The sequence below is a fragment of the Camelus dromedarius genome, chromosome 29 (assembly GCF_036321535.1).
Source record: "Camelus dromedarius isolate mCamDro1 chromosome 29, mCamDro1.pat, whole genome shotgun sequence".
Classification (NCBI taxonomy): domain Eukaryota; kingdom Metazoa; phylum Chordata; class Mammalia; order Artiodactyla; family Camelidae; genus Camelus; species Camelus dromedarius.
The window spans coordinates 19,535,880-19,551,948 of record NC_087464.1 but is presented as its reverse complement, the minus strand read 5'-3'; the positions used below and the strand labels follow the sequence as shown (position 1 = coordinate 19,551,948).

At 53.0% G+C, this 16,069-nt stretch overlaps 1 protein-coding gene across 3 annotated transcripts in view; it reads left to right on the top strand.

The window, feature by feature from the left end:
• The window catches only part of CEMIP (cell migration inducing hyaluronidase 1), a 142,085-nt gene that overhangs the window by 106,660 nt on the left and 19,356 nt on the right, over positions 1 to 16,069 (top strand). For all 3 annotated transcript variants that reach the window (XM_064480646.1, XM_031440694.2, XM_031440693.2), the window contains 7 exons: positions 5,424 to 5,629; positions 6,375 to 6,444; positions 7,266 to 7,394; positions 9,700 to 9,785; positions 10,878 to 11,009; positions 14,011 to 14,046; positions 14,128 to 14,283. In XM_064480646.1, the coding sequence (XP_064336716.1) occupies positions 5,424 to 5,629; positions 6,375 to 6,444; positions 7,266 to 7,394; positions 9,700 to 9,785; positions 10,878 to 11,009; positions 14,011 to 14,046; positions 14,128 to 14,283 (815 nt within the window). The remainder of the gene's footprint in view (positions 1 to 5,423; positions 5,630 to 6,374; positions 6,445 to 7,265; positions 7,395 to 9,699; positions 9,786 to 10,877; positions 11,010 to 14,010; positions 14,047 to 14,127; positions 14,284 to 16,069) is intronic.

The window sequence follows — 16,069 nt, the reverse complement described above, 5'->3', positions numbered from 1 at the left end:
CGCGAATGCCTTTTCCCCAGTGCCATCCCCGGTCTGGAGGTGCCCTGGACCCCAGATGGGCAGTCACTAGTTTATTGGAAAGAGGGGTTCCTAGGTGTGCACAGCTGGTGGGGGCCTTGAAGCTGACCCCCAGGGCCCTGGGCGGCCCCTCACTCGTGGGCTCCTCCTGCCCCACCACCTGTAATGGTTCTCTGGTACCCTCCATCCTCAGAGAACAGCTTCCCTCATCCCCACCTCCCCCGGGGGCAGCCCACCTTTGCTCTTTCCTTTTCTTCACTGTCAGCCTTTGGAAGGAGTGGTCTGAACTTGATATTTCTGCCAACATCTCCTAACTGACAAAAAATGTGTGCTTCTCAACTTTTGCTCCCCCTGAGCCCTGGTATCGGTTCTCAGTAATGTGACTTCACACACCACCACCAGGCTCCCACTCAACAAACCCACTGCCCCCTTCTCCCTCCTCGTGCATCTCCTTACTCTTGTGTGAGAGTCACTGCAGGCACCAGTAGACCAGCGAGGTTAAGAGGTTAGAGTCACGGCAACCCATGTTCTTCTGATCCTGCCAGTGTGAACTTGGGGGGTGCCTGACGCTTTCTGAGCCTCAGTTTCCTCCTGTGCAAAGTGAGGATGATGACAGAGCCCATCTCAAAGGCTTTTGGGGAAGATTACACCAGACAATGCATGTGACGTACTTAGCAATGGTATGAAACAGTATTGTCACTGCCTCTTTGTCTGTGTTCTGTGCAAAACCTCACTGCTTCCATGAGATAGTAGTAGGTATCCCCCGCTACACACACACAGAGTAGGCCCAATCATTTAATGACCTTGGAAAACACTGCATATATGTCTTTCCTCCCCATTCTAGAAAGTCACCGTGCATGCCAGTAGAGTCAAGGTTGCAGTAAAAACGCATGTAATGTTGATTTCCCTAGCAATGCCAAAACTGATTCAACACAGAGGCCTTTTTCACCCAACTTCGGCATCTCATAGGGTCAGCGTTCTACAGAACAGAGTTTGGGAAATGCCTCTCATGAATTGACACTGTTGATAGTGTCCTGCTTGAAACGGGGTGGTTTGCACCGGAACTCCAGGATGCTGGCAGATGGGGGGTGGAGCTGGCCCTCAGAGGAAGGCGCGAGAGCACACTGTCTGCAGGACGGGTAGCTGCGGAGTCAGATGGGCCTGCGCTACATCTTAGTGTGTGTGTGTCTGGCTCTGAGCAGGACACGGGGGCGCACCAGAGTGTTCCTCCTGGATGGCAAGGAATGCATTCCAGTTCTCTTGAGAAAGGCAGACAAGACACCAACGTGGATTCTGTTTAATTTCTCCTCTGTTCCTTTTCTAGGGCAGAGTGGATAGGAGAAGTAAGCATGTCCTTTCCTTCTTCGTCACCTTGCTCAGTGTTCAGAATGTGTTTTCTTTGATGTAAACGCCTCCAGTAGCCACCAGGGTGGCCCCAACAGGCTGCCCCATGGGCTCTGCAGCTCCAGGGGGTGCCATACATGACTCCAGTCCCCAAGCCCTCCAGCCTTAGGGAGACACCCTTCCTTTGGTGGCCTGTTAGGGAGGGCTGGAGCCACTTTAACTATATGGCGAGGAAACTCAGTGTCCTCTGTCCCAGCCTCAAAGCTCCGGGGATTGTGGGCGCGGCTTCTGTTTCCCCTGGTTTCCCCTTTTTCCAGTTTCATGAATTTGTTCTCACTATTGATTCATGAGCTGTTCTCACCGCTCCTTCCCACCTGAGCCCAAATGAGGAACCCAGACTCCTGTCCTTGTTTCCCTGGCCAGGGCTTCCGCTGGCAGAATGGGGTGAGAGATGGGGAGGAGGTGGGGTGCATCACAGGTCAGCACAGAAACCAGCTGGAAATAGAGAAACGGTTCCTCTTCTCCAACCGTCCCCTCCCCTGCCCTCCCCTCCACCTGGCTGTGGGGTTCCTGCCTCCCCCTCCCCACTTCTCCCGCTGCCTTAGAAACTCATTCTTCTTATTAGGCAGAGTGATTGGGTTCTTGGTTTCCTTTCCCAGCTTCTATTTGCATATTCAAAAACTCATGAACACACCCTGCTATACAAATTACCGCCTACTCCACGGCGCTTTTCTTTAGCAGCTCCGAAAAAAAAAAAAAATAAACAGCAGAAGCTCAGAAATTTCAATCTTCCTTTGAATAGGATCATATGTGTTGTCAGGTTTCTCACTAAGATGAATTATATCATATCCGCCCTAGAGGGCAGAATCAGGCCTACAGTTCACTTTTATCAGTATTCGCTTTAAACGGCAGTTTCTTTTTCTTCCTGTGTACAGGTTGGAGTGGGGAATCATCACAACTGGGGTGACCCTATGGCCCGATTTGCATAGAACAGTTCCATTTCATCCCTGCTGTCCCAGACTGATTACTAATAGGACCTCCTTTCACTCTCAGAAATGTCCTGGTTTAGACGATAAATTAAATGGTCACCCTATGTGAAGTGGCTGGTCTAGGAGCACTGAGGAGCGTTGTCCTTCCCAGCCTCACACCCAGACCCCGCCTGACAGCAGGTGAAGCCTTAAAACGGCTCTCAGAAGTCACTTTCTTGATTGCCAACCATCAACAGGGAAGAAGTCCAGAAGAACAAAGGGAACGTACAGTTTGTGCAAGAGAAGCACACATTGTTTCTGGGCAGCGTGCGTGGGGACGCGGTGGGCACCCGTGAGCCCATATGTATGTGTCTGGTTATCCAGCTGCTGTCTGTCTGTCTGTCTGTCTGTCATCTGTTTTATCTATCTCAAGCTTTGTCATAGTTTAAAGGTCTAATTCTAGGAAACATTCGAAGGAAGAATTTTAGAGCTGGAAGAGATTCTAAAAAAGAAGTCACCCCCAGGACACTCAGGCAAATCACACAGCAAGTTTGTGGTGGAGGCAAGACTTGAACGTGTGTCTTCTGCTCCCGACCCAGGGCTTTCTTCTACCCAGTCGTGCTTCTCTATTGATTCTATGCCATTCTCAGCCCACCCCTAAGGAGAAGAAACAAGTGCAACAAAAGATGAGAGGATTTTTTTTTTTTCTGGTGCTGTTGAGATTTAATTAGTACACAAGTTTTGGATTAGACAGATGGAGAAGCGAGTTTCAATCTTTCCTTGCAAGGGAAGTGACTTGGGGAACTTTGTAAGTCTCCGTGCCATTGGTAGAAAGGGTATAGTACTTGTGCTACGGATTAAACGAGACAATGTTTGTGAAACATTGCACACCCAAAACGTAACAGTTATTTTATACAATAAAGGCTTTCCTCTCCAGAGCATACCTCAAGGGTCTTGGAGAGAATTTCTTTTTCAGGCATTTGTTAGAACAAGAATGTACCGAATTCATTATTCACTGGCACGCAAAGAGGGTCACCCAAAGTGTGATCCAGACAGCGAGCAAGTGGGGACACAGGAGTTAAGAGGAGCTGTGGGCAGGAGGTAGGAGGCCTGGCTCTCAACATGGCTCCAGGTCCTTTCTCGGGGCGTCTGTGTCCTCCTCTGTAAAGTGAGGGCATTGAACTTGGTCTCAGATGTCCCTGCCAGCATGAACAGCCCGTGTTTTCTTGCCTCTTCCTCCCAGGCTTGCCTTTCCAGGCTATTTATAACAAATTTTCATAGCTCCCTAGGAGAGAAGGAAGCAGTCCCATTGGACAACCGTGGTATTGACTGAAATGCTTACTGAGGGACTGAACAGTATTCAAGATCACGCCCTGGCCTGTTACCAAAGATTAAGGGAGAGATGCTCATTTGAGGGAACAGAGAGCTTGCCTGGAATAAGGCAGCTGTGTGTGCACGATCCTCCCTTATGGGTGAAGGGACACAGTTAGAAAACTAGGGTTCCAGCCCTGGCTTTGCACATCTGGGTTGCATGACCTTGGGCAAATCACTCAGCTTTTCTGTCTCATTTCCCTCATCTCCAAAAAAGGAAAAAAGTTATTGTAGAGTTCTGTAAGATTTCAACAAGATGAAAAGGTGTTAAAAGCCCAGCCTGGTGCTGGGACATAAAGGGTGCTGGTTCCAGATGCTTCTAGAGCATGGCTGCCTGGAGCTGGGGGAGTAGGCAAGCTCTGTCATATAAAAGATGCCAGAGGGGATTGGGGTGTTTGTCTTAGATTTGTGCTTCTCAGTCAGGGGCAATCTTGTCACCCCCCTTTCCCACTTTAATACCTGGCAGTGAATGTCTGGAGGCATTTTGGGTTGTCACAACTGAGAGGGTTCTGCTGGCATCCAGTGGGTCGAGGCCAGCCCTGCTGCTAAACATCCTACAACAGACAGGACAGCCCCTTGAAAAAGTAACAGTGCTGAAGGAGGCGTTGTTTTTGGATGATGTACAAATTTTCCAGGGCCTGACACCCTGGAACTTAATAGGTGTGGGTTGAATGATGTCACAGGGGGCAGGAGCGTCCCCCGTTGGGTGACATCACTGGGCAGTCGGGACCCGGGGTGGGGATGAGGATGGAAGATTTCAGTCAAGGTAAGGAGGCGTTTCTCTCCATCCTCACTGCCCCACTGCAGACAGGGCACCTTCGGAGGGAGTGAGCATCTCATCTCTGGGGTGTTTAAGTGGAAGCAGGAGCCCCGTTCATCAAGGATGCTTGTGAACAGAGTGTGGCATTAGACGGGGAGGGGGGACTCAGGCTGGAGCCCTCTGAGGACCTTCAGGGTCTCAGACTGATGAGTTCACAGAGCTCAGACCCAGCAGGAGCCTTGGAGATCATGGTGACCGAGTCCTCTGCTTTGCGATGGGGACGTATGTTGGAGAGAGGCTGGGAGACTTGGGTAAGAGCCCTGTGCTGGTGGGATGCATGGCTCAATCTGCACCCCGCGTCTCTCCATGTCTTCAGATGGTTTCTCTGCTTGGCCCGCTGGCTCTGTGATTCCAGGAAGGATACTGAAGAGATGGAGCTTGCAGCTTTTTCTGGTTTTCTGGCTCAGGGGTTGCAAATGAGGCTTGATGCAGGTCATGGGCTTCAGAGCTGGCTTGGACCCGTGGGTGGGGGCTCCATGAGGACCCTCCATACCAGTCTTACTAAAAAGCCCACCTGGCCCGGCTCAGATGCTGCCTTTTCTGGTGGGGTCTCCTCTGTGAAACCCTCCACGTGAAGTCCTTGTAATCAGTGTACTCATTGTGTCCTCACCAGGGGAGGCTCACATGACCTCGTCCATGGTGGCCTCTTGGATCCACTTCTAACACTTTGTCCCCTTTCCCACCCCATGAAGCCTCAGTTGCAACACTTCCAGCTGGAAGGGGCTTTAAAGTCACTACTCCTTCCCCTGACCCTCCCTCCGCAGGCCCAACACCTGTGTCAGGCCCACCCCCGACCCCCCAGTGTCCCTCACAGGGCCTGCTGTGTGGCAGAGGCTGTTAATGTTTGTTGAATGGATGGATAAGCACATGAATGACTGGTCCCCCTGTCTTGACCCCTGCAGGTCAAGGACGTTGTGGGCTATAACTCTTTGGGACACTGCTTCTTCACGGAAGACGGGCCAGAGGAACGCAACACCTTTGACCACTGCCTTGGCCTCCTTGTCAAGTCTGGAACCCTCCTTCCCTCTGACCGTGACAGCAAGATGTGCAAGATGATCACAGAAGACTCCTACCCGGGGTACATCCCCAAGCCCAGGCAGGACTGCAAGTAAGCGCCTCCCTCTCCGCCCCCGCACCAGCCAGGCCCGGGCTGGGGAGGGCCCTGCGCCTGTGCTCAGGCGACTTCCCAGCCCAGCATCCGACTTCTCACCCCCGGAGCTTCTGGGCCACTTGGCCCTCACGGCCCTTAACCACCTACTGCTCTCAGCTGCTCAGACAGAGGGCAGGAGTGTGTTTTCTACTTCTGCCTTCTCAGTGTGTCTCCCGGGGACCCCTGTTCTCATCCTCGGCCTTTTCCTGCTGCTGGGCAGCACTGCCTTGAGCAGAGGAGGCAGGCTGCCACCTCGGCTGCCACAGTGTGTCCACGTGGGCACCAGCTGCACTGATGTCTCTCGAGACATGAGAGAGGCAGAGACAGGGTCCGAGAGAGACAGAGAGAGAGCTTCCTCTGTGGTCAGCCTTCTGAGACCAGGGCCTCTCCCTTAGAAGCGGCCACTTCCCTGGGTTCTCCTGACTTAGATTTATTTTAAAACGCATCTCAGGTTTCACCCACAAACTGCCTCTACCTTCAGGAAACATGGCCCATTCCAATTCTGAACATTTAAGTGCTTAAATGCACTGCACTTTAATGAGAAAACCGGGTTTCAGATCAACACATCAGCGGTTTCTCAAATCACTGATAAGAGGCTCCTCAAACCAACGTTAAGCTGCCCAACAGGTCCCCTCCCGGGGGGGCAGAATGGGAGCCAATAGCCTTTTGTCTGACGCCATCCGATCTCTGCCCCTGCCTGCAGTGCTGTGTCCACCTTCTGGATGGCCAATCCCAACAACAACCTCGTGAACTGTGCTGCTGCGGGGTCTGAGGTGAGCAGAAGCGCCCCTTCTGGTGGTGGGGCTGGGGCGAGGAGATGGCTGGAGCCAGCCCGGAAGGGTGTGCGCCGCGAGCCCCAGGTCTAGACGTCCATGCAGCCAGGCTTCGAATGAAGAGGAGAAAAGCCAGCCTGGGAGTCAGATGGACTTGGTTTTAAGTGATGGCTCTGTCCCTTCATCACACTGGTGGTGGTCACAGCTAATGAGTACTAAGCACTTTATGTGTAATGACTCATTCTTAGATGCCTGGCGCACCAATGTTCTATGTGAAAATACTTTAATTCTTGCATCAACCCTATGAGGCAGGTACTATATTACCTATCCCACCAGGAGAGGAAGGTGGGGTGAGCCAGCATGCCCAGGGGCACGCACAGGATCCAAACACGGCATTCTGTCTACACAGCCCTGCCCTTACCCACCCCTCCCTGGTGCTTACCTTCCTGGGGACCTGGAGCAGGTCGGGTGCTGGCTCTGGGCCTCAGCTCCCACATCTGCAGAATGAAAGGGGAAAGCTAAGAGCACTCACGAAACCCTCCCACTATGTGCTCCCCGGCCCTGACTCTGAAATCCAGCCATTTGGCGCTCACGGCTGATACAGTAGGACCCTGTGCAGGGTTTTAACAGTCAGGGTGGATCCCCCAAAATATATTTGCTTCATGCTTTTCGCTGTTTCCCGCAGTGTGTTTGGGGCTGGGCGGTGGGGCCGGTTTGGGTGAGAGCGTGAGACCCACCCCTAGTCTGCGCCATCCAGTCTCCCCAGCGAGAAGCTCCTGGTGCTGAACTCTGTGGCTTTCCCCTGTGCCCTCCTCCACCAGGAAACTGGGTTTTGGTTCATCTTTCACCACGTACCGACGGGCCCCTCGGCCGGAATGTACTCCCCAGGGTACTCGGAGCACATCCCGCTGGGAAAATTCCACAACAACCGCGCGCACTCCAACTACCGGGTAAGTCCGTCCGGGCTGCGCCCCGCGCCAGCCCAGCCTGCAGACGGTTAGCATCAGAAGAGCCGTGTGGCTTCAGCTGGGAACAGCTGCGTTCCTAGCCTTGGTCTTGAAGGAAGCGAAGCGGTCTTCTGCAGCCTCCCAGGCCGCTGACCATCCTTAGCAAGGATCTCCGGTGTCTGCTCCTGCCTTGGCCTCGACTTCGCATCTGGGCCGGAGCTGAAAGGAGAAGCCAGATGCGCTTTCACTCAGGCTGCGCCTCCCGCGGCCCCTGAGCCGGGCACCTGAGCTTGGTGGGGATGGGTGCAGTGATGACCACGGAAAGCCAGGCCTGACCTGTAAGCCAGAGAAAATCAACGTGGTTCTGGAGGAAGATGAAGGCAGCCTTGGCCTCCTCTCTTCTGTTTGCTTTTGTTTTGTCTCTGGGAAGTGGGTTCTCCATCCCTTTCTCCATCCATGCAGAGCTAAGGAGGCAGGTGGAAAACAGAAATTCCTCTGTCATCTTCGTTTACTCATTAATAGTTCTGTGTCCAGCACCAAGCGAGGTGCTGGGGAAAGGGACTGGGATCGTGAGCGTGTCAAGGACCGTCAGTCAGCGCGGCAATAAGACCATCGTCATGGGACGTGGGAATGGAGCTGCTTGGGAGCAAGGCTGGGACCAGAGATGCTGTGCTGGGGGCAGAGGTGGTCTTGGGGATGCAGGGGCAGTGCATAGATAGAGCTCCGAATGTCACGGTCAGTCTTCTGGTGCAACCCCTAGTGGAACAGATGAGGACACTGGGGCCCCTACGGGTGAGTGGGTGCGCTCAGGATAAACAACCAAACAAACAAAAAAGACTCAACCAAGGAGAAGCCCATAAAGAAGGGAAGTCACCCCAGGACAGACGTGTGCTTACGCCCAGGAGGTGGGACGGGGAAGGGGCCCGGGAAGAGGCTGGGCTGTGTGCGCAGAGAGGGGGCCCAGGTAGTGGCATGTCCCAGAAGCCCAGAATGAAGAGTCTCACGGGGCAGAGGGTGGAGGTCAGGAGGGCAGCGATGCCACTTGGACAGAGGAGGGAGAGTGAGCGCAGGCCTCCGAGTGGGCCTTTCTGAGGCTCCCGTGGGCCTGGGAGAGCTGTCCCCACACAGAACGGGCCCAGAGGCCATACCACCGTGAGGGGCAGGGGCCGTGGAAAGAAAGACGCTGGTGGCTTGTTGAGACCCTTTCCTTGAGAAGTTTTCCCATGAGCTGGGGGATGAGCCACGTGGGACCTGGGGGTCTGGAGAGGTTGGAAAGGGGAGAGATCCTCAAGGGAGTGTGGTTTCCAATAAGGAAGTAGGCAAGGACCCCTGGGCGCAGGATGGGCCTTGAGGAAGGTGGCGGGGCAGGAATGGAGCAAAGAGGACCCCTCGAGTTGGATTGATTCAGTTGTCTGAGCAAAGAGGGAGGCCCTGGGCATGGTGTTCACACCCAGTCAGCCCTGACTCCACACCACCATGAAGGGTCCTGCTCCAGGACCTCAGTGTTACTAACCCATCTCACAGAGGCTACAACTGAGTCTTGAGAGGTGAAGGGATTTACCAAAGGCCATAGCTCACGAGAGACGAGCAGGGGATCCAGCCCCACTCCTACTGACTCGTATCACCACTGCTAATGATAAGTCAGTTGAAGAATGCGATAGTCAGAGTGTCCTCCAATTATTCAAAGAAGAGATACCAAGTTCAAGCATTCCTAAGAGGCCAAGGGAATCCAGCCCAGAGGGGAGACTGAATGTGGCCTCGCTGGGCAGCATCATTCAGCTGCCTCCACTCCCACTCACCCATGGCTGGCAAAGTGGACACCTTTGGAGCCAAATAAGAAAGTGAAGTTCTTTCCCCAAGTCAGGCAAGAACCAAGACAAGACTGGGGAAGGTTCCCAGCCCCCTACCCCAAGGTCAAGATGAGACTTAAGTCCAGCATCTCCTTTAAATCATGGCAGACTTATTTCCCAAGACAGCGTATTGGTGATTCTTGATTTGGGGCCTGGGCTTGTAACTGCCCAAAGCAGTGGGAGTTCTGGGCGTAGACTTACCTGTCTGGCCTTGGACAAGACACTTAACCCCTGTAGACCTCAGTTTCCTCATCTGCACCTCAAAGGGGACGCCTTTCTCCAGATCTGACTTGAGCAATGTAGGACAATGCAGCTTTTTCACCTCCCTTGCTGTAGACTCCCTACTTCTATTAATGCATCCTGGGGCATTCAAGAGTACCCAGGGATGCTAGATATGAGAAGATACCTGTAGCCTGGCGGTAGAAGCTAATGTGTCTCTGAATGTCCCCTCTCCCCAGGCTGGCATGATCATAGACAACGGAGTCAAAACTACTGAGGCCTCTGCCAAGGACAAGCGGCCCTTCCTCTCTATCATCTCCGCCAGGTAATCAGCCCTCAGGAACACATACAGTCCGTCATTCACTCACTCATTCATTCATTCATCAGATATCTGTTGGGCACTTTTTTTAAATTTAATTTTTTTAAATTTGGTTTTTTGGCAAGAGGGAGGTATCAGGTTTATTTACTTATTTATTTTTACTGGGAGTACCGGGGATTGAGCCCAGGACATTATGCATGGTGGGCAAGCAGTCTACCACTGAGCTATACCGTCCTCTCTGTTGGGCACTTTCTATGTCCTGCGCCTTGAGCTCATTGCTGGGGGTACTGTGGTGAAAATCTGAGCAGGGCAAAAACTGAATTAGGGTTTAGTCTCCAGCAGCTGAAAGGAAAGAGAAATTTCTAGAAGTTTCTAGATCCCTCAGCAAAAGCCAGTACTTGCTTTTTAATAAGTCAACAGGACTGGCCGGGGCCCTAGCAGATTGGGCCAGGATAAAAAGGTGAAGAGAGAAGAAGGGAGGAGTTATGCCATCAGTTCAATGGGAAGGAGCATGCAGTTTGTACCTACAAATAAATCTGGACCTCAGCCAAAGGCCAGGGGCTGCTTTTAAAAAGTGCTGTCACAGGGAACTATATGTAATGCCTTGTAATAACCTTTAATGAAAAAAAATACGAAAATAAATATGCGTATGTCTGTGTATGACTGGGACATTGTGCTGTACACCAGACATTGACACGTTGTTACTGACTATACTTCAATTAAAAAGGTGGTGCGGGGGGAGTCAAAACCTCAGGGTGATTAGGGAAATCAGTACCCTTTAAATAGACCAAGTTGCTTGGTCCCTATCAAAAGTGGGTAACACCAGTGACACGATGATGTCCATGGAAGACTTGCTGGCCCGGACCTCAGGAGCACCCAGGCTCAGTGTTCCATTTGGTGGCTAAGATGTAGAAGCCCAGAAAGGCCCAAGGTCAAGGTTTCCCCCAAGTAAGCAGAGAGCTGGGCATCTCAGACTCTCCTTCCCGGACACAGAGGCGGCTTGGCTTGCTGGGTTTGGGACTGGCTCACCCCCCAGAAGGGGGCCAGCTCAGGAGGCCCCCCAACACCACCACCTGGGCCTCCCCTGCTGTGTTCCAGGTACAGCCCTCATCAGGATGCTGACCCGCTGAAGCCCCGGGAGCCGGCCATCATCAAGCACTTCACCGCCTACAAGAACCAGGACCACGGGGCCTGGCTGCGCGGCGGGGACGTGTGGCTGGACAGCTGCAGGTGAGCGGAGAGTCGTGCGGCATGGGCACAATGTGGGGATGCAGCTCCTCCCCGGGGTAGGGGACAAAAGTGAGTGAGGCAGAGAGAGGAATCAAGTTGTGTGCCGATGTGTGACCTCGTGGTCGCCCAGCCAGGCAGGGGCATCAGATGGCAGCAGGAAAACCCTAAAAGCAGCGTACGGCTTCAGCCCACCATCCCAGGCCCTGTGGGTCATGATTTGCCTCCAAATAGTCACTGGACTTGGCTCTGTCAGGTCGCATAACCAGTCAGCGAAAGGAAGGAAGAAGGAAACGAGCGCGTTCTAAGCACCTACTGTGCGCTAACTCCTTTGTTGCATTCGTTTCTTACCATGTTTCTCAAAGATATAAATCATTGTCTCCATTTTAGACACAGTAAACGGAGGCTCAGCTGAGTGAATTTCTCAAAATGTGAGTGGTTGAACTGAGACTTGAAATACCAGCTCATCAGACTCCAAGGCCCAAGAAAGAAGACAGGGAACCCTGAGTTCTGATATAAGGTCCCACACTGGACAAGGACCAGAAGGGACAGGCAGCCGAGCTAGGGTTTGCTCTAAAGGAGTACCGTGAAATGCCTTTTGCGTTATAAACAAGAGATCAGAAACTTTACGTGGGGAATAAATGTATTTCTCTATTTTATTGAGACCAATTAAAGGAGAAATGAAGGGGGACTTGCTCGTGAAAGGGAACAAAAGGAAATGAAAGTGTGTGAGGAGGGAACCGGACACAGATTTCACACACACGCATGCACACACACATGCACGTGGAAAGGCTTCTCAGAAAAGCAGAGGCCAGACACTGACTCAGGGATGGAGACCAGGCAGCCCCAGTGAGAGCCAGACACACGTGGGAGATGGAAAGGGAATGTCACCGGCAGAGAAACTGGGGGGGGGGGGCTTTGTTTTGTGTGGGGCCAGAGAAGAGGGAAAAGGGAAGAAGGGAGCCTGTTCTGGGTTTCTGATGGGCGTTCTGGGCACGAGGAGGAAGGCTTGTTCTGATTGGCTCGAGAGGGCGGAAGTTACAGATCTGGGCAGATTTCAGCTCAGCAGAAGGAAGAACTCCCCTGCAATACAAGATGCTAGTCAGTGAGATACGCTGCTCATCCCTAGAATAGAGGCCCAATGACACTTGAGAGGTGATGAAAGAGGAAACAGATGGGGGTCAAGGCTACACTCCTCTGCAGTGTTCCACGTCCAGTGAACGTCTTGGTTCTGGTTTGCTGAAAGTTCAGGTCCCCACGGAGGTAGTGGATGCCAGACCTAGAGCTGCAAGACGAGTTGTGAAGACCCCCAACCCCACCAATGGCAGGGGGTGGATTTTCTAACCCTCCACCAGACTCCTTCCAAGGGAGCCCAGATCTGGCTGGTGCTGAGGTTACCGTCCCACAAGCGGGCAAGGTTGGCACTGCCAGGGACTGACGGAAGATGGGGATCCCTTCAAAAACTTTGAGCATTTGGCCACTGTGTCCATTTCTTAGAAGGATCATGCTAGCAACCACTGGATTCAGGCAGCAATGGGAGGGGGCACGCCTAGAAGTGGGAGAGACAACCAATCATACTGCAGTCGTCCAGATGAGAAAGAAAAAGAATTACAGACCGTGAGAACTTGGCTGAAAATGAGCCTTCAGGATAGCAAACAGGCTTAGCTGGAAGATGACTTCCGATTCATGTGTGTTGAATTTGAGATGCTTTTGAGATAACTCTATGGAAAGATCCCAAAGTTTGGAGGAGCAAGGAAAAGAAGAGCTGGTTTTAGTCACCAGCAGACGGGTGGGAATGGAAGCCATGTGTCTTTGTGAAGTCCCCAGGGACACGGTAGACAATGAGAGGATCTTGGGCAGAGCACTGGGAGATGGTGATGATAAGGAAGAGCCTTGAGAAGACTGGGAAACCAGAGTCAGGAAGTTCTGGGAAAGAACTGGAGGGCACAGTGCCCCAAAGATGGGCTTCGAATGGTTAATTTGAACCAGATGGGCTTCAGCCAGAGGGGGACGTGCACGTGTCCGGAATGAGAGGGAGCAGGGTGAGAAGAAGCAAACTGGGAACCAGAGAAACTTCAGGCAGCCAGGATGTGGCTGAAGCAAAGGGAAAGTGGTTCACCTGAGCCTTAAGCCTGAGGGCAAGGGTTGGGCTTAGGTTTATGGGTGATAGGAAGCCACTGGAGTTCAGGAAGCAGAGAGTGGTCGGTAGGAATGGCACTTCGAGGAGATGGGCCCGGAGGGTGTATGGGACAGGTGGGAGGAGGCCAGTTATATCTGCCCCCGGGATGAAGGAAACAAAGGCAGCCGCCACATTCGGCCTTGGGGTCTACGGCAGCAGGGACGCACCGATCCACTTGGATTCTGTGTGACCCCTTGTCACCCACAACCAGACTCCCTCGAGGAGCGTGCTCCTCCTGGCCCTCAAAAGGGACAGGGGCAAAAGGTGGCTGCAGTGTAATTGCAAAATGACTTCCTGCCCCTCTCCTGGCTGGCATCTTCCTGACTTCTGGAAACCTAGAAATCAGCTCTCTAGTTGTCCTTCCTGCTGTGGCTGGAATCGTAGTGAGGATGGCTAAGAGGAAATGGAACTGTGTCCACATGCCCCCAGCTTTACTTTGTGCTGGCCCTGAGAGTGGCAAGACCCTCCATGTGCCCCTGGTCCAGCCACCCACTGAACCCTGGAATCACAGAGGAGGGTGGGCTGGAGCGGGAGGCCCGTGGAGCCGGGTCTGCATGCTGCTAATGCAACGTGGCATCAAACACTGAGAGCCACTGCAGTCACCCTTTCCTCTTTGGAGTCAGACATGGAGTGGGCGGGGGCCCAGACTATCCCTTTATTATACAGGATGGGCAAGCCACAGCTCCCTCAGCAAACCCTGTACTTGTGTGAGGACCTTTCCCTTGCCCAGGATCCAAAGTATGACCCCGGGGGGCAGGGAAGCGTCCTTCCCTCCACGGCTTCACTCAGCAAGGGCACACTCTGACTGTCTGCTCTTGTCCCCAGGTTTGCTGACAATGGCATCGGCCTGACCCTGGCCAGGTAAGAGCAGCTGTCATCATGCTGGGCCCTCGGTGGGACGCTGTCTCTGGACATCTCACCCCAGACATCTTCTCTCTACAGCGGTGGCACCTTCCCGTATGATGATGGCTCCAAGCAGGAGATCAAGAACAGCTTGTTTGTTGGCGAGAGCGGCAACGTGGGGACGGAGATGATGGACAACAGGATCTGGGGCCCGGGTGGCTTGGACCATAGTGGAAGGACCCTCCCTATAGGCCAGTAGGTTTGCAACCATGACAGCTTCCTTGTTCTGTGTAGCTTAACCTAAGTGGCAGCAATGAAAGGAAAGACGCTAGTATGTAACTTGTACCTGTCAACTATGAATTCCTGTGTCCTCTACTGGTCAGAGAAATCACTGAAACAGTTAAATCTAGAATGGGGGAGAGAAGTCGAAAGACTGTTGAATATGAGTCAACAGGGTAACATAGCTATCAAAACACACCTGTAGTTCTGGGCTGTGTTAGTGGGAATTCAGGGTCCGGGGTCGGCAACCGTGGCTTCCTCTCTCCCCCCGACAGCACGCCCGCTTGGAGCGTTTCATCCACTTCTGACCGTAGTAGAGAGACAGACCAAAGCACTTACAGGAGAATAACTGGGAAGGTGGCACAACTCAAAGCAGTGTCACACACAGATGGGGACCTTCAACCAGAAGGTGGGAACAGACATGGAGGGTTACAGGCTCTCTGCTGCTGAAGGCTGGATGATAACCGAGCAGTTGGGGAGGGAGGGGGTTACTTGGAGAGCTGACAGAGAAAAGAGACTCAGCCAGTTCCTTGGAAAGCCACAGCTTAGGTCAGCAGTGAGGAAATCTCTCCTTCTTATGGTGTTTCTGCTCAGATAGGAATTCAAGCCAGAGAGCAGGACTCTGGGCCACAAGCAGCAGGGGGACCCTGTTCTCTGAGGGCTAAGATCAACCCTTCCTGCCCCCTGAGCTTTCTTCTCTTTCTCTAGGAATCTGTCATTCCTGCCTCTCTAGGCAGGACACAGGCCTAAACTCCCAGCCCAAGTGGATGTGTGTCTTTGAAAAGGTTTTGCAGACAGAACCACAGGCCCCTTTGGCATGAGCTATCCAGAGCCCTTGTTTCTGTCTAACCTAAGTGATGTAGCAGTCTCTCCAGATCATCTTCGTGAGTGGCTCTGGGTCTGCATATTTGGGTTTCTTCGCTGAGGGTTACCCATCTCCCAGGGCCAGACTGTTCTGATGACTTCCAGAGGTGCACTTGTTTATGGAGACCTGACAGCTCTGTCAGATTCAGGCAGGTTCCTCAGACTGCACTTGGGAGCAGAAACCTAGGACTGTGCAGCCTTCGTGGTGAGGGATTCACCCTGTAGGGGCCTGGGTTGGGGGTCCCAAGGCAAAGCAAGCACACAGTTTAATTATAGAGCTGGTGAGAACCGGCTGTCCCTGCAATACCTTAAACGGAAAGATGCATGGAGCCGCTCCATGAGAACTGGGGTTCAAGGCGATGACATCAGCCAGTTACAAATACAAAGATACAGAAGCGCCAGAAGGCCTTGGCGTCCGCCGAAGGCACAGTGCCGGCACAGGCGTGACCAGGCGCTTCCTCAGGGAACCGTGTCTGAATGAGGGGAGCCCAGCACTGAAGATGGGGGGCAGCTGGAATACAGCAGCTTCCCATGGACAGAGTCCCGTTTCTGTTTTCTGTCCCCTCTTTCTGTCCTTTCTTCTCTATGTCCACTGTGGAAGGAGAGGGCCCTGGCCCAGAGGTAGAGATACCAGTAAGAGCATAAAAATTGGGCTTGCAGAATGAGCAAGCCTAGATTTAGGGCCAGGTCCAAGAAAGACCACCAGGAAGCCAGCCCCTCTTAGGCCCTTGACTCCCACGCCCTGCTCAGGAGTCCACGGCCGAGGAGAGAGGAGCCTCTGAATGCCCTACCCCTTGCATTGGGCCCAAGGCAAAATGTCCAAGTCACGAGTTCTCCTCTTGTCCCTCCCACCTCCATCCCCAAGCCTTTTGCTTCTTCCTACATCCTTTCCCTGCCT